Source organism: Homarus americanus, unplaced genomic scaffold (assembly GCF_018991925.1).
Source record: "Homarus americanus isolate GMGI-L3 unplaced genomic scaffold, GMGI_Hamer_2.0 scaffold11908, whole genome shotgun sequence".
Classification (NCBI taxonomy): Eukaryota; Metazoa; Arthropoda; class Malacostraca; order Decapoda; family Nephropidae; genus Homarus; species Homarus americanus.
The window spans coordinates 1-18,729 of NW_024735718.1; the positions used below are offsets into that span (position 1 = coordinate 1).

The following is an 18,729-nucleotide window of genomic DNA, read 5'->3' on the forward strand; positions in this document are numbered from 1 at the left end:
GTGATAACCTCGGGTCACATCTAGTGGTAACCTCGGCCCACATTCAGTGGTGACCTCAGCCCATTTTAGTGATTTCGTCCCATCATAATATTGGCCGAGATCACCATCAATAATTTTCTTTGGTAATAGTTAAGCCATATGAAAAGTACCCAATGGTTAGGTTAGGTTAGGTTAAGTTAGGTTAGGTTAGGTTAGGTTAGGTTAAGTTAGGTAAAAAGTTTAAAAGTAGTGAAATTAAAGATAAAGATCAAGTACACACGCACACTAATTGATCACCATGGAGTGGTATAAGGAGCTCTGGTGCACCTGAAAGGGGTGACATAACGAGGCTATTGTAAGGCTGGCAGATAAGGTCAAATATTATACCTTTCTATTTACATGTATAAGAAACTGTGATGAAAATATCTTCCTAGATAACGATGGACATCCCTCAAGTACCAAAAAACAAATATTACAATTCTTAGAGAGTGACATCCCGATCACCCATGAAACTCTTACATCACGAATATACATAGATTTATTGAAACACTCGTTGGTTTTAGAGATACTTTGATGAAATTTATTAATACATAGAGACCTTTATACATACGGTACGGATACGTGAATAATAACATGCATGTAAAGGTAATCATACACATACCTGCCTACTGAGATACTGTACTGATCCTAGGAGCTTTTATACTCGACATTTCAGATTTTTCTTGTTGTTATATAAAGACCAACGGCGTGTGTATTCGGGAAAGTATTGTAACAGGTAAAAAATATATATTTAAAAAAAAAGGGGGGGGAAGGTAGTGAAACTTGGCGTGTGGTAACCGCAGAGGTTTACCCCACCACCGCCTGGTAATTGATGATACACACAACTGCTGGTCTAATGTGTTGTTGCTTTTTACAATCTTTACCCTTGGGTGATGTTCCTTAACTAGTATAATGGTATGTGTTATTTAATTTATTAATGCAGCTCTGAGTTTTGATATTCGAGAATAAAAAGTAATAATTCACCTCATATTAATCAGATCCATGAGGTATTACAGGAAGTGGATGTATTTTCTTTGTAATGTTATGTATAATATCTTAGTAATGAATGTCATAAATAAAAGACCAGATAATGTTGTTAACAAAGGGGTCGTCAACTTGTGCTAAGGGTGAGGACGTCTCTGGATTATGTTGTCGAGGCTGTTAGGTAAAACTAGACTCTGGAGCAAGGTGTTGTGGGAGTATATTTTAGAATCAGCTCTTCTCTATCAGCTTAACATAATTATTACAACAGCTGAATATCACTGGGCGAGTTTTTAGTCGAATCATCTACTTCTTCAGTATTAGTGATGTAATTTTTCAATTAATTTACATAAGTTTTGTAAAAATAGATTTATATTTTAATAACATACAAAATGATACTAATACGAAATCTTTGTTTTTTTCCTCTCGGAACAGAATTTAATGTGTAGGCAAATATTACTCGTGTAAATCGTCATGTGTCTAAGACCCATCAAGATGCTACACACATGATGGATCAGTTAATACTTGAGAGAGTAAGAAGAGGCGACACATAACACAACAAAGAGGCAAAATCTTACTGAGAGAACTATTAGGAACAAAATTATACTGTAATAAACTTTTTTCAGACTTTTTTCATCTTACTGCTTGTGTGAGTCAACTCTGAAAGTGTCTAAAGAATCTTCTGGATAATTAAATTATAAGTTCAAATGGAAAGCAACAAGTAAATGTTGTTAAGCAGAAGAGACAAAAATATATCCACTATGAAATTTAAGCCAAATTACAAAATACATTTTACAGTCCAACAAAAAATTTAAAGAACTCTTTTGACGTCATGTAAATTGTTTTATGAATATCCAAAATTTTATGTCGTATGTAATTTACATTTTATTTGTGAGTTGGCTATCGTGTTGCTATCAACTGATAATAGAATTTAGAGCACGTCATCATTTATTTGATCAATATATAGTTGTTTCACTTATTATTATTTTTCCTGAATATACATATATTATCAATATTTTCTTTCGTTTCCTGTAAATTCCATTACCAACAAATCTCTCTCATCCCAGGTTGATATTCTTAACACCACACCTAGTGAGGACACACCGCCGCCACGTGTATATATATATATATATATATATATATATATATATATATATATATATATATATATATATATATATATATATATATATATATATATATATATATATATATATATATATATATATATTATCTACCATTGCCAAATTATATTTCTTGGTCAAAAGATCAAAAGTGAAGATGACCACTCACTGATTTAGTACCTCGTTTGGGTGCAAGTTTACCGATGTGTTTTTATTGGGAATGTTACTCATGAAGATATGAGTTTATTTTCCTTATAATATAACTCTTCTTTGTCAATGTCTTATATTTAGATAAATTAGGTTATCGACTATGTAGAAGCAATTCGGGACTAATATTAGAGACGCTCCTGCAATATCGGTTACAATGATTTACGGCGACCATTACAATACAGGACGGTGGCAGTGAGTGAGACGAATTTGCTGGGCGGAATAAGAGGATGAAAGATAGTGTGGTGTACAGTACATGGGAGGAGAGAGGTAGAAATACTGAGAGAGAGAGAGATGCTGTTATTAGGTGAAGACAAGAGAAGAGGGATAGAACAACTTTCAATGTTTTGGTCAGATAGGGAGACATGTGGTAATATATGAATCAATTTGCTTACGATCATTGTGGAATAGGTTGAAGATAGACTTAATCGAGACCAGAATAACTGTTGGGTAAGTTTGAACGAAGACTATGAAACAAAACACAAAAACAAGCTCTTTGATTAATCGAGCTGAAATGTGTTGTTCAGCGAGAGAGGTAATACTTTGTTGATGCTGGTGATCTGAATACAAGGGTGTGGGTGGAGGAAATGGTAGTGGTGGTGTGGGCAGTTGAGGTATAAAGAACGGAAATGTATTTGAGGTTTCCTCTTTGTACATAATGTATTATAGTACTACACACAGGGAGAAGGGCTCTGAAACTGTCGTGGTTGAGCAAGTTTGTTCTGGAAGTAGAGCAAATAACATAAAACTGATAGAAGGATTTTTCAATAGTTTGTTTAGATCACTACTCTGCTGCAAGTTACAGTTAGTATGTGATAGAGATTCAGGAAGTGAAGTCCGTTCGAGAGGTCCAGGTTGGAAAAAGTTGGATAGCGATTATATTCGGTTTACTTCCAGGATATGTACTATCAATATCATTTGTGTACTATAAACACCTTTTAACAAATAGAAAGTGTAGGCAGAGATTACACAGGCATCGTTTTCAAGGCGACCCATCACCAAAGAGTGAAGAAACATTTGCAACAAGATGTTTTAAACTCCAGGAAGCTGTATGACATAGGAAAAACATTGTGAAATGGAGAGTTCCAAGAAGTGCTGTTCCGGGATATGAATATCGGATATTGAGAGATGCGGTAAATGCCGATAGATGGAGCAAGATGCTGGCACTATCGACGGTAGTTCGTCAACACAGCGACTTTGGAAATATATACTGTATAGAATAGAGAGAATAAGGAGATGTCACTGTAGTACCGGAAGTGTTAGGGTAAGGTTATAATTGTGGATTAATTTGATTGCTCTCCTCTGCTCTGCACCAAGTAGTGGTGACAAAGTGCCACGACACCACATCCTGCCCACATATGACAGCAGTAATTAATCTGGGTGAGCATCTGTTTCACGTAAACGCTTGCCAACTGTTCACCGGTTGAATAAGACATGAAATTGGGCCTGATGGATATGCATAAAACTTCAATGTCGTGTGATGGTGGGATTATAAATTTACCAAAATCAATGTTGAAATATGCTTTAGTTTAGTTGCGTTGAAGGAAACAACGGTGGATAGGTCCCACTAGTGACTAAACTATCCAAGCGAGATCCTCCGGAAGAGATGATGTCTGTTGTCTACCACTGAAAACTTTATTTTGAGTGACTGAGGCAGTCAGAAGGGCTGAACCATCTGTATAAGAATGAACTGTTGTTTGTTGTCGGGAGAAAGTGGGCCATATGCAGAGAAAAAATATTAAAGTTACTGGAGCTGTGTCTAGTAAAAGCTCAGGATCTGTATGACATTACACCAAACGGGGCGGACATAGTAGAAGGATTAATACAGCGTCTGATGTTGAGGTGTGAAACATGAGGTTACAATAATAGAATGACAAGACACAAACTAACTTGGAAATAATTATCTTGAAGTTCGGGTGAGGAAGATCAAGAGAAGACAGAGTGAGGACTGTAATATTAAAAGATCATTTGGTAGAGAGATAAATGTCTGAATAAGTAAAATAGAGATTGTGTTGATGTTTGAATATATGGATATAATGGGATAGGATGACTGAATGACTGAGGCAGATAGAAGACAAGTAGATACGAAGAGAGCAGTAGATATACCAGTGGTTCCCAACCATTTTAGTACCATGCCCCACTTTTTTATCACAAATTTCTTCATGTCCCCCACCCGTTAATTGTTTAGTATGATATAACAATATCAGTTTTGAAGAAGTATAACATAAAAAATTGTATCTTTCAAATAAAACTTTAAAGGGTTTAACTTCAAATTTAATCAAATAAAATCCATTTCATAATGTGTATAACATATCTACCATCAGATTAAATAAATTCAATTACAATCAATTAATGAGACCCTTGAGCCTGATGTCTACTGCAAAGAGATTTTATCCGAGGCAGAAATTTTGTTAATTTCAATCTCAAGTCGCCTCGTTTAGTGATATCCAGTCGGTTTCTTTTCTTCAGTAATAAGTCATTCACAGCACTAAATCTACATTCCACTAAGTATGACGATGGGAATGGTAACAGTAGTTTTCTTGCCAAACTACTTGTATTTGGATATTTAGCTTGTGTTTCTTCACAGAGCCACATCATTGTTCCTTTTATTTTGAACAGGGTTTTAATCGAGTCATCATTTTGTAATTCTGAAAGTTCTCCTTGATACTCCATGGTTACATCTGACAGATCCACTAGCAATGGCTGAGTCATCCAAGATGGATAATTAATTTCTTTCAAATCAGAAAATCTGAAGTTGAAATCGCTTACCATTATTTTTAAGTGCTCCACAATAACAAGACAAGTAGCATCTGTTACCTCACATTTATTCAGCCAATAAAATTGTTCAAATTTTTTTACTGAAATATTTTCTTGGGATAATTCCAGAAATGATATAAAGCCAAATGTCTTGGCTTTTGAATTAACAAGAGTCATATTTGTTCCTTGGAGCTCCTTATTTAAGACATTGAGTTTTTCAAATATATCTGCAAAATAACTGACAAGTGCTTTACCATCAACTGTCAGTAACAGAGTCATATAAGGTTTGTCATCCAAGAACTCACTAAGAATATCAAATAATTCCATGAATCTTTTCAGGCAATTCCCATTTGATAACCACCTTACATCAGTATGAAGTAATAATCTTACATAGTCTGCATTTTGATCCTTGCAAAATTGTTTGAAAAGACGCTCACATTTGGCATTAGCTTTTATAGTGTTGATGCATTTTATAACTGCATTCAATGTCTCGTTTAGAACAGGGGAAACTATTTTATCAACTAAATTCTGTCTATGAATAACACAATGCACTAACAACATTTGGGGATTGTCGTCTTTCAATAATTTTAAAACTCCATTTTTCTTGCCCATCATCACTGGAGCACCGTCTGCAGCACAAGATATAATGTTCTCCATTGGTATCTGCTTATCATCTAAATATGTTTTTAATTTCTTATATATATCAATTGCAATAGTGGTGGTTTCTAATGCTTCGCAAAATAGCATATCCTCAATAAATTCTCCATTATCAACATATCTTACATAGGCCATTAACAGAGCTTCACTATCTCTTACAGTTGATTCGTCCAACTGTATTGAAAAATTTGTATATTTTAATTTTTCAACAAGTTGTACTTCTACATCACAACTCATTTCATCAATCCTGCTACTAACAGTATTATTACTGAGCGGCATGCTTTTGAGATCTTGGTCATCTTTTTCAAGAAAAGTGAAAATAAAATATTTATATACTTAGGAAAATAAATTTAATATCTAACTTCTGTAACATACAAGGCACAATGTCAATATGCAGTTGTCATTTCAAGTAAATATTGAGCTTTATATTCACAGTTTTAAATTAATGTTACTGTGACAAGATCAATGAATGATTATTTTTATACATTATTTTCAGAGAATAACAAGATCAATAATCATAATGAAAAGCACTTTAACCAGCCCTCTCAGTGAAGCTAAAAAACAGAGACAGATAACTATATCAACATGAAACTTGCATTTGTGTTTAATTCAATACTGCTTCCATGCTTTATTGTGCACATTTAATTTGGTTGTAGTTAGTTTCCTCTGTTTTTTTAGCTTCAGTGGGAGCGTTGAGCAGCTGACTAAAACTCACCTTCTTCCTTGACAGCAGATGAAGAACTGCAAAGTTAAACAAGTCAGAAGCCACGCATATAGCTGGTGCCAGATGCACGATAACATTAGTGGGTGAACACTTGACTAGATTGCGCAAGCTGTTGTGCTCAGCTAGGTTGTAATTACAATTTTACCCTATAAATTTATAATTTTTACCCATATAGGGTAAAATAAAAAAAAATGTTGATATTACTATATTTTTCATATTGCCCCCCTATTATTATTGAATTGCCCCCCAGTGGGGCGTAGGCCCCACGTTGGGAATCACTGAGATATACAGTGTAGTAGGTAGTAGGCAGCTATCAAACAGGGAGTTACTACCGCCTGGGAAGATATTGGAAGCATAATGTGTTGTCTAATGGTAGACCCTGCTGCCATATGGCATCACGAATATTGTGACCAAATCCCAAGTTGCTGATCTGACTTTTTGCCTCATTTACCCACAATTGCAGGGTCTCAATTGTTTCTCTTACTTGATAACACAACATACATATACTGTAGTGTAGCGTTTCCCACTATTGAATTTTTTCTTTGTATTTCTTTATTATTATTATTATTATTATTATGTGTTATTATTATTATTATTATTATTATTATTATTATTATTATTATTATTATTATTATTATTATTATTATTATTATTATTATTATTATTATTATTACGTCCCCAGGTCCCGATGTGGGTCAGTGACCTGTGCCCGGGTGGGCTAATCCCCGTACAAAAAACCCCTCCGTGTATGATTTGAGAGACGAGGGAGTCTGGGGTTGTTTTCATGATCCATTTTGATAGTCAGCGACAAACGACTTACTGTATTTGTGGTACATAAAGCGAATAAAGACAGTTTATGTTGTTTAAGAGCATTTCCGTTTCCATTAATATTTCATCATAACGCAGTACTGAACATTGTAACTGTAAATACTTGTCTTTATGAATAACATTGCACATCTTATCTGGGGTCCTTACGTAACTGACATTATGTCTGTTTCTCAGTGTCGAATGGTCGGTCAGTCGACATATACTTCACACCTTGTCAGGACCCATCACTTACCTTCCCACACCTCCGACAGTTTTATAGGTAATACTTTAAGCTGAGGAAACCATTAGTGTCCCGCCAGCTTGTCTGGACACAAACCCATAAATTTGGTGGTGAGGGAACGCTAGACAAGACTAAGTACACAGCCCATCAGTTAATGCCTTGGCTTCTTGCCAAACGTTAACCACCAGCACTTAATTTGACAAACATATTGGATATAACTAAACTACGTAATCTTTTAAATGCGGGAGTCAATTACTGTAATGCGGTGATAAGGTGATAACTGAGGCCTGTGTTGTCGCCACCACTAAGAGGGGCCTCATAACGTTCCACAAAACAAACTATAAATAACAATACTTCCCCTGTAGGATCGATATATTTATTAAGGAAGGTCTTAGTTTTCGTAGCAAAAAGTCCTGGAATAAAGATCATTTTAGTTAAGACGCAAAGACAAATTCCCGCTTCTCACTCAATTTAGGTAATGCAGTTGTTAGTAAACTGCTTCCCGCCTGAGTTAATGTGTATGAACATAACACTCTTACACCTGCTGTGTGTGCACTGTGCCGCACAGATGTCCCTCTTACATACCTGGACAGATATATTTACTTTAATAATTTATCTATTCAGGTAATTAGCGAAAATGTAGAAAATATTTTATATAATCTTCTTATTTTTTATTTCGAACATTATATCCAGCATTTTGAGCGACTACGCGTAATGAAATATAACACCGGTCAACACAATTTTTCTGGCACAAGGTTTTTAAACGGATTTTAAGTAAATTTGGGGTGCAGAATCCAAATATGACTTTGGTTTTTGTCTATCGCATCAGGTTTTTGAGATATACCATATTGCACTTTTGCTGGGAAACGTAAACTTTTGGATCAAAATTGACGGTTTAAACATGTATACATAAATTTTTTCAGCATTATAATTTGTATTTTTCTATAACCAAAAATTGTTAATATCAAATTGGAAAGTTAATGCACATATAATATTTAAATGTAACATTGAAGGGTGAAAAAAAACAATTAATGTACGGTAGAAATAGTGCAAGTATTAAGATCAAGTTACAGTTACATAAACTTCCTCTTTTTGGCCGATCTCTTATGTACAGCTTCTGGAATGTCTCTCATCAAACTCCAGCAGTAGTCCGCCATCATGTTCGAGTCCCATCGACCTTGGTAACGTTCTTCCATTACTTTAATGTCTTGATGAAAGCGCTCCCCTTGCTCCTCGCTCACTTCTCCCAGATTTTCTGGAAACTCGTCCAAGTGACTGTGTAAGTAGTGAACCTTGATACTCATTCTGCATCCAAGTGCTTGTAAACTCAAGAGCAGCTCTTCCACAATTTCTTGATAGTTGTCCGCTTTCTTGTTCCCTAAGAAGTTCCGCACCACATTAGAGAAAGCATTCCAAGTTCTTGCCTGTGCCTCAGTCATTGTTGCAAGGAAGTGTGGATCTCTGAGTAGTGTTCTTATTTGAGGTCCATCAAAAATCCCTGCCTTTTTCTTCTCGTCGCTAAGACTTGGAAAGGTTGAGCATATATATCTGAAACACTCTCCACTATGATCAAGAGCCTTGACGAATTGCTTCATGATACCAAGCTTTATGTGCAGAGGAGGAAGGACAATGTTTTTCCTGTCAATCAGAGGATCGTTAATGATATTCTTGTCACCAGGCGTCAAACTATGTCTTGGTGGCCAATTCTTTTTCACCCAATGGTCTGCTGTAGCCCTGCTGTCCCAGTAGCACAGAAAACAGGGGTATTTTGTGTACCCTCCTTGCTGGCCCAATAGAAAATTTACCATTTTCAAGTCCACACAAATTAACCATTCATGAGCATGGTATTGCAACCTCTCTAGAACAGTCTTAATGTTTTCATACTCTTCTTTAATTTGTACAGAATGTTCGATTGGAATTGAACCATACTTGTTTCCGTTATGAAGAAGAACACATTTCAAGCTCCTTTTAGAACTGTCAATAAAAAGTCTCCAATCCTTACTATCATATGCTGGTAGTCCCATGGAGAGAAGAAGTCCTTCTACATCATTACAAAAAACAAGCTGGTCACATGAATGAAAGTACCTCCGCAGTTGCTCTTCTCTGTTGCGATAAAAGGAGACACTCGTGCCAGGTTTTAAGAGTCGTTTCTCTTGAAGCCTGGAAGCTAACAATTCAGCAGACTGTTTTGGCAAATTTAGATCTCTGACCAGATCATTCAATTCTGACTGAGTAAACAACGTTGGCTTTTCACAATCTTCACCAGATGGCTTGAAAAGATCAGTCTCTTCATCTTCATCAGTAGAAACAGGTGAATTCCGGTCTATATCCTCAATCTCTGATGGGATATTTGGGTATTGCAGGTATTGTTTGTTTTTCTTATTGAATCCTTTAACATTGACGAGGCAGAAGTAGCAGTTATCTGAATGATTCGTTGGTTCTCTCCAAACCATAGGCACGCCAAACTGAAGTCTAGCATTCTTTCTTTGAGACCAGGATCGCAAAGTTTCCAGGCAGGTTTTGCACACTTTGTGAGGAGCCCAACTTTTATCCTGGTCTCCAAGTGGTACTTTAAAGTAAGCGAGGTACACTCTCTTCACAAAACTGGTGATGTTGCGCCTTTGACTTTTCAAAGTAAAGCTTCCACAGATGTAGCAGAATATATCTGGGTCATTGCAGCAATTCCGTCTTTGGGATGTTGAAGCCGTTGCCAGGTTATCAGTTTTCACCTGAAAATGATAAAAAAGAGGAGTTAGATTTATTACAAGTTCAAAATAACTATGTTATATAAATTAACCACCACAATTTTTAGACACGAGCCTGCAAAAAACTCTGAAAACGGAATTTTTGGTGAAATCCATCAAAATAGGGAATACCGATAGCGCAAAAACGTTACGTGATGGAGCAAATCTGAGATCAGATTTGGATTCAGCACCTTAAAGTTAGTAAAAAAAACAGTTAAAAGGTTTCATGCCAGAAAAAAAGAATATTTTTTTGTAGACCAGTGTGATTTATGTATTTGATAATGTTATTCAAATCAATTTCCAAGAAGGATTACTTGTATATTTCATTCATAACCCTTGGTTTTAACAAAATTAACATATGTGTCAAACAGATAAAAAAAGGGGGTTTTACCAGGAAATATATGTTTAACAGTTAATAAGAAAGCCTACAGCTACCTTCCTTATGTAACGCTGAAGGCATATTCTCGGTATGTAAGATTATACGCTGTGAGACTTACAGCTAAGACTCCTGGAGTGAGCTTTAGTTAACGACAAAGTTCATAAGTGAGTGGGGGGTGAGTGGTGGCCAAGACTTGGAGGAGGGGGATATGTGGTGGCCAAGACGTGGAGGAGAGGAGTGAGTGGTGGCCAAATCATGGTGGAGGGAGGTGAATGGTGGCCAAGACGTGGAGGAGGGAAGTGCGTGTGGCCAAGATGTGGAGGAGGGAGGTGAGTGATGACCAAGAAGTGGATGAGGGAGGTGAGTGGTGGCCAAGACGTGGAGGAGGGAGGTGAGTGTGGCCAAGATGTGGAGGAGGGAGGTGAGTGGTGGCGTGGTGGAGAGAGGTGAAGACGAGGAGGAGGGAGGTGTGTGGTGGCCAAGACGTAGAGGAGGGAGGTGTGTGGTGGCCAAGACGTGGAGGAGGGACGTGAGTGGTGGCCAAGACGTGGAGGAGGGAGGTGAGTGGTGGCCAAAACGTGGAGGAGGGAGGTATGTGGTGGCCAAGACGTGGAGGAGGGAGGTGAGTGGTGGCCAAGACGTGGAGGAGGGAGGTGTGTGGTGGCCAAGACGGAGGTAATACTCACAACTTTTTCCTCAATTAAAAATTAAAAATTATTTATTCCAGAAAAATATAAAATAAGACTGAAATAAATTTAGCATTGATATATGGTAGAATCAGTACCGGTATAACATCAGGTATAAATTAATAAGGTAAAACATTGAGTTATTTAATTGTAAGTAAACACAAGAAATGTCACTTATTTAGATGTTTAAAGAACATTAACACCTGGAGATGTTTATATTAGAATGTTGTTGTTGTTTTTTTATATGGCTGTGGATGCATATATTGCGCCCGTCTCTTAGGGTACTTACTGCCTATATAATTTGTATCTGATAAAAGTGAGATATATAAATCGGACATAATATAATATGTTAAAAGTAAAATCACCAATCACCGTAAAATTAACATAGGAGAAATTGGATCATATAGTAGATAATTTATTTCTTATATCTACGGCAACACCTGAGTTATATTGGCAATGAATAACGAGATATATTTGAGAGATTAATTAAACCAGGCTACACTCAGCAGAGATGACTATAGGAAAATATTGACCTATGAATTACTTAATATAACAGAGATGTATACATACGAGTGCCTGTACTGTACACTACCATATGCTAAGTTTATATTCAGTGTCATCATAGTAAATACAGAACCGTGTAAAAAGACTAAAATTCAGACATGACACAAACAAGTATATCCCTTTTACATCCATTTGTCTGTCTCATACACCAGTGTGTCATACGCCGGTGTCACAAGTTATAACTTTGTGGTAACAACAAGGTAGTTTACTTTGTTCCTGAGTTTGACGCCACACATTACAGTACAGCTGGAGGTCTGCCTCACACACACACTGAGAGTGAGGGTTATTATTGTTTTAAATGGTCAAAGAACAATGAAAACTAAATAAAGGGCAAAGGTAACATAAAGAGTGAGTAATACAGGCAATAATGGGATAGACACGAAGAGATTACAGAAAACATGAAAAAGATATATTTATGTATCTACATAAAGCAGACCTAAAAAGCAGTTAGTTTTAAATATAATTACATTTTAATTTATATAATCTCGTTTTATTAATTTTAGTACATGATAATAATTGCGGTGTCATAAAAATTCTTCATGTTTTCTTCATATTTTACCTAATATTAGAATTCTCACTGATGTCACAGTCCAGAATTACAGAGCATTATGTGTCAGACAGCAAAAACTTAATAATGTTGTCTGTACACAGCTTAGTTTACCCTCCCTCTTTTTGTAAGACCTTGACCGTGCAGCGTAATATTTAAATAATGTTATATGCTAAAAATAGACCAGACGAGACTTACCATAATATTCTCCAAAAACACAAGTAAATGTATTCTTGACTGGCACAGCATAACAAAAATTGTGTGTTATTTTGGGGGTAAAATAAATTCCCTTACATTCATATGAAACTTTCTGTAACAACTATTTAGGAAAGTCTTCGAGGTAGTAGATAATGACGAAAATTACGATGTTATTTACTTAGACATTAGCAAAGCATTTGAAAGAGTACCGCATCAGAGGCTTCTGAGAAAAATTAAGGCTCATGATATCGAGGGGAAAGTTTTAAATTGGATAAAATCATGGCTCACCGATAGAACGCAGAGGGTCAGCGTAGATGGTGTTGAATCTGAGTGGGGCTGTGTAACCAGTGGGGTTCCCCAGGGGTCAGTACTAGGCCCACTCTTGTTCATAATCTACATTAAACGATCTAGATACTGGGATCAGCAGTGACATAAGCAAGTTTGTGGATGACACCAAAATAGGGCGGCAGATTAACCAGGGCAGGATGCAAATGCACTACAGGAGGATCGAAATAAACTGCAGGGGTGGTCTAAAAAATGGGAAATGAAATTCATCACCAGCAAGTGCAGCGTACTTAATATTGGAAGAACAAATACTGTCAATGTATACAGCCTTAACAACATCAACCTAGAGAAGTCGACTTGTGAAAGAGACCTAGGGGTACTTGTAAGCCCGGACCTACGGCCTAGAAAACAGTGCGTTAATGTTCGAAATAAAGCAAACAGAGTGTTGGGTTTTATATCTAGAAGTGTAAGTAATAAGAATGCAGAGGTCTTATTGCAACTATATCTTGCGCTAGTCAGGCCGCACCTCGATTATGCGGTTCAGTTCTGGTGCCCTTATTATAGAATGGATATCAATTCACTAGAGTCGGTGCAGCGAAGAATGACGAAAATGATTCCGGGACTTCGAAACCTTCCATATCAGGATAGGTTAAAGAAACTAAACTTACATTCCCTAGAAAGACGAGGAGTGCGGGGAGATATGATAGAAGTATTTAAGTGGGTGAAAGGAATCAATAAAGGGGATATAGATAAAGTTCTTATAACATCCGAGCAGGATAGGACTCGGAGCAACGGATTTAAGTTGGATAAGTTTAGGTTTAGGAGGGAGATAGGAAGGAACTGGTTCACAAATAGGGTGGTGGACGAGTAGAACAAGCTTAGCAACTTTGTAGTAAATGCTGGAACGCTGGAAAGTTTTAAAAGGAGGCTAGATAGATTCATGGATGATAGAGAATGGTAGTAACTCTCGACTGGAGCTGCCATGCACAGGCCAACCGGCCGATTGCAGACTCCTTTTTTTCTTATGTTCTTCTTCTTATGTTCTTATTTATTAAGGATAAATCTTAATGACACAAAATATAATCTTGATAATGTGAAAACCCACGAGACAGTTATCAATATTGTGCTTAACAGAATATACATTTTTAGCTATTAATACTATGTGAATTTGTATAAGATTACCATAAATATGAAAACACCGAGATACACCCTTTTCTTCATTTCTTTTTTCTTAAGTTTTTGCGAAAAAAAAAATCCCAGTTTTTGTGTGTAGCTCCCACTTGTTTTTGTTTTTCTACTCGACTTATTCCTTTCCATTTTCTTTCCATTTTTTTCTTCAGTATTTCCTCTCCATCCCCCGTCTCCTTTTTCATTCCTTCGTTTTCCGATTTCTCGATTCATCCTCACCCTTTTCCTTCCGTTTTCTTCCATTTTCCTTTATTATCTGTTCTCCCTTCCTACATTATTCCTAGCTTCTATCCCTCCTCCTCACCTTCCTTCTCTTTCTTATTTAATATATTTGTGTCATTATTACTTACCGGTACAGTAAAAAACAAGGTCATCATGTAGGAATATGTACCACAAAAATGTAAATACAGTACCAAAATTCATCTCTGACTTGGATCCCAACTTCAATATTCCACCGTGAGAGAACGACTTTTACCACTAAACAATAATTAACACTTTTTTCAGTTCCTAATACCTGTATATTCACTCACTGTATATGACCCTTTGTACTGAAAACCGTGATAGATGTTAATAGATTTGATCCCCGTTTGATCCGGTTGGCAGAGTATTAGATGCTTCGTATTTCCTATCACTTATACTGAGCCCCAAACGTGACACGGTTGGGTTCATCTCACTCAGGTTTAAAGTGTCGGTTTAATCATTACATAAATAGTTATTCTGGTAAAGGATTTTTTTGATATGTGTTTGAAGTGTTAAGTTCCCATAGTTCAAAAGAATGTACGTGGTTGATGTAAGTTTGTTTTCATTCCGTATATAATGTTTTAAATGCTTCCGAAGCCTGAAGGGAAGAAATTATAATATATAGTTTAAGTAAATATTTTCAAAGTAATTTTTATATTTTATATGACAATAAACCTGCAATATAAGATCGCAATACTTTTTACATTAACGGTATAAAAGTCAAGCGGAAATTAAGTGTATTTTATAGTGAAGTGTTTTATTACGAACTCTGTCTCTCTCTAACACACACTCAAAGAGACACACACAATTCTCCGTAAAGAATTATATACAATTTTATGTTCAACTTTTGTTTCCTGTCAGTATAATATTCATTTTTGCAGTTATAACGTTTTTATGTAGTTTACTGTCCATTTCAACACATTAGGAAAGACTGTAAACATGTAGATATACGCGTTGATATATAACTTTCGGTCATATAGATATAAGACACAATAACATTATAACAGTGACCAGTCTAACACGTTAAGGTTCTCACTCCCACAACTTGACACAACGATATATATCACAAGATGTAACACACAGACAACACTCAACAATACTGCAGTGAATTATTAAACAAATATTTATAAAGGATACAAACAACATGTTGTATATTTAACCTATACGCTGGGATATGTGCCTCGTAGTCTGTTTTAGTAGGTATACTGTATATTTACTGTATATTTCATTAGCTGCTGTCACACACTTTCATATAACCTATAATCTATCACTAACTCTGCTAGATACAAGATCAACACATACATTCTCCTACTAATTTAGTCTGTTCACTGAAAGCCTGTAATTGAAACCTAGAGTCAATTTATAGCAAGGCAGCTGATTTGTTGGCTGATGGACACCTGAAGAGTCATGACAGTTCTTTAGTATTTAACATATCGTATTTATATTCTGATACTCTAAGGGATAATAATTTTTCTCTGTTAATTTATTATAATTTCCTCACTTGGGACGCAAAAATTAGGGATCATAAGTACAGAATATCATAGTGTATCGTAGGTGACTCCCTTGTGATGGCCTGACAGGGCTCCGTGTGGCTTCTTGGTAGCCAGGTCGACCCCTGTTAACATATATGTATTGAAGTTACGTTCTTTTGTTATTGTTACTGTTGTTTCTCTCACTCATCCTCACCTATTTATTGTCCAATCATCCACCACCTTACTACTCTATTTCCCTCATCCGTCATCCCACTTTTTTCATCACTCATCCATTTTTCATCTTATTCCTTTTTTTTACACCTAATTATCCTATCATTTCTCCATTGCCCATCCATCCATCGTATCACGTAAACCGCGACTAAATCATCCATCACCTTTCCATCATTCATTCAACCATCACTTCCTGTACCTCTTACCTAATCTCTCCATCACACTATTACACACCTATCCATCATCTTACCTGTCAGTCACTCACTAATTAATTACATCACTTCACTGTCACTCATCCATTCAAGATCTCATCCTTTCATCTTGTATCCAGTTATCAGCCCTCCGTTACTCATTCTGTTTCTCCGTGATTTAACTATTTATACCTGGACTAAACTACCTGGTGGAATATTACCTGATGACCTACAATGATACTAACCTCCCCATCACTTTATTTTTCTTCTACTCCACCTCACTGTTCCATTCGTCTCCTTGTGACTCTCTCTCTCTCTCTCTCTCTCTCTCTCTCTCTCTCTCTCTCTGGTCAGCTTCACAAGAGTAACATAAAATGATTGTGAAGAAAAGTAAAACAATCATAAAGAAAACACTCTGGATTTTGTGATTCATAATAATACATTTTACTTTGAACGAGTCTAATGCGTTTTCTTTATAGAACTCGAGTGGCCTGATGAACGAAATAATGACTTTCTTAGCTTTGAAAATCCGATAAAGAACTCAATGTTTTACAGATAATTTGACATAAAAACATTGATAGAAAATAAACTGAATTATTTTCTTGTAGGTTGGTCAGTTTAGCAAGTAATCACATGAAAATTTATACACGGTGCAAGCAAAAATACTCATTCAAAATAAATATCCTTTTAGCTAAACCCGACAAACGATCACATTACGCCGGGAGTTACACGGGATATGTATAAACAGGAACTAAAGTTTTAAAAGAAGGATGCCTCTTACAAGGTAGATCAGGGGACTAACAAGGCCCAGATGCTCACCACCTTACTATGGCTACAGCGCCTCCTGCTTACTAATATACACTGTATTATATTTATAAGGTATATGACTGACTAAGCAAGCAAGCAAGCAAGCACGCACGCACGCTAGCACACTCTCTCTCTTACTTGTGGTTATACTTGTGGTAAATATAAGGTGTTTTTTTTTCAAGGATATAAATAATAATATTCCTGCCAATATTTGCACAAGAGCTGCCACATTATAGTGTAAGAGGAAGGCCAGCCTGAAGGTCACATAGACGTAAGTTCCTTGGAGATTTAGAGCAGCTAACGCCAACACGACCACACCCTTGGTCAGAGATGGGTATGATCCGGTGTCAAGGAGTAGCCTAGACAGATACAACTAATGTGTCTTCTGGTCTCTAACTACTGAAGGATAGACAGAGAGAAATTCCATAACAAAAATAAAACGATCCAAACCTATAATTTCACACTACCAGGAGATCGAAACTAAAGACAACTACGATCTTTCAAGACAGTGTACTGGTCCACTACACTTAAAAATATTAACTTTTATCTGCTTTATTAACAAAATTCATCAACGTACAACAATGCGTAAAATGCCTCTCACCCCCTACACACACTGTATACTATTAGATATATATGTAGGCGTTATTTCATCAAGAGAGAGAGAGAGAGAGAGACATCACTCACTAAAACAGTAACGTATTGTTGACATTTATTCTGATCGGTGATATATATTTATTTCATGGCCGATGTAAATAAACACACACACACGCTGTTCGTTATAGTTAATCATCCTCTCATACATTTACTAAACAAATCGAAAAAAAAATACAGTGAAGTGTTCATTTAATGTGGATTATACGGCTAGTGAGGGGTACAAAATGGCTGTAAGTAATGGAGGTGTTATTTAATGGAACAAACTGGACTTCGTATACATCTGATGGAACAAAGTGGACTCTTATACAGCTTCTTGTATGTCTATTGGTGCAACTGAGATTTTGGCCCAGACTTTGATGAAATTGGTAGTCTAGTATATCTGTTGACACTTACTCAGCTTCTGGTACAACCGCATACTCCAGCTTTTGGTACAACTGTTGACACATACTCAGCTTCTGGTACAACTGTTGACACATACTTAGCTTCTGGAACAACTGTTGACACATACTCAGCTTCTGGTACAACCGCATACTCCAGCTTTTGGTACAACTGTTGACACATACTCAGCTTTTGGTACAACTGTTGACACATACTCAGCTTCTGGTACAACTGTTGACACATACTCAGCTTCTGGTACAACTGTTGACACATACTCAGCTTCTGGTACAACTGTTGACACATACTCAGCTTCTGGTACAACTGTTGACACATACTCAGCTTCTGGTACAACTGTTGACACATACTCAGCTTCTGGTACAACTGTTGACACATACTCAGCTTCTGGTACAACTGTTGACACATACTCAGCTTCTGGTACAACTGTTGACACATACTCAGCTTCTGGTACAACTGTTGACACATACTCAGCTTCTGGTACAACTGTTGACACATACTCAGCTTCTGGTACAACTGTTGACACATACTCAGCTTCTGGTACAACTGTTGACACATACTCAGCTTCTGGTACAACTGTTGACACATACTCAGCTTCTGGTACAACTGTTGACACATACTCAGCTTCTGGTAC

At 36.5% G+C, this 18,729-nt stretch overlaps 1 protein-coding gene across 1 annotated transcript; it reads right to left on the reverse strand.

Moving 5' to 3' along the window:
* Window positions 1-4,679: 4,679 nt before the first annotated feature.
* Window positions 4,680-10,245, reverse strand: LOC121871616 (SCAN domain-containing protein 3-like; the record flags this gene model as incomplete). Its single annotated transcript, XM_042374031.1, has 3 exons — window positions 4,680-5,918; window positions 6,460-6,590; window positions 10,062-10,245. Coding segments are annotated over 3 exons (1,554 nt in total), but the record flags the coding sequence as incomplete, so codon positions are not given.
* Window positions 10,246-18,729: the final 8,484 nt, after the last annotated feature.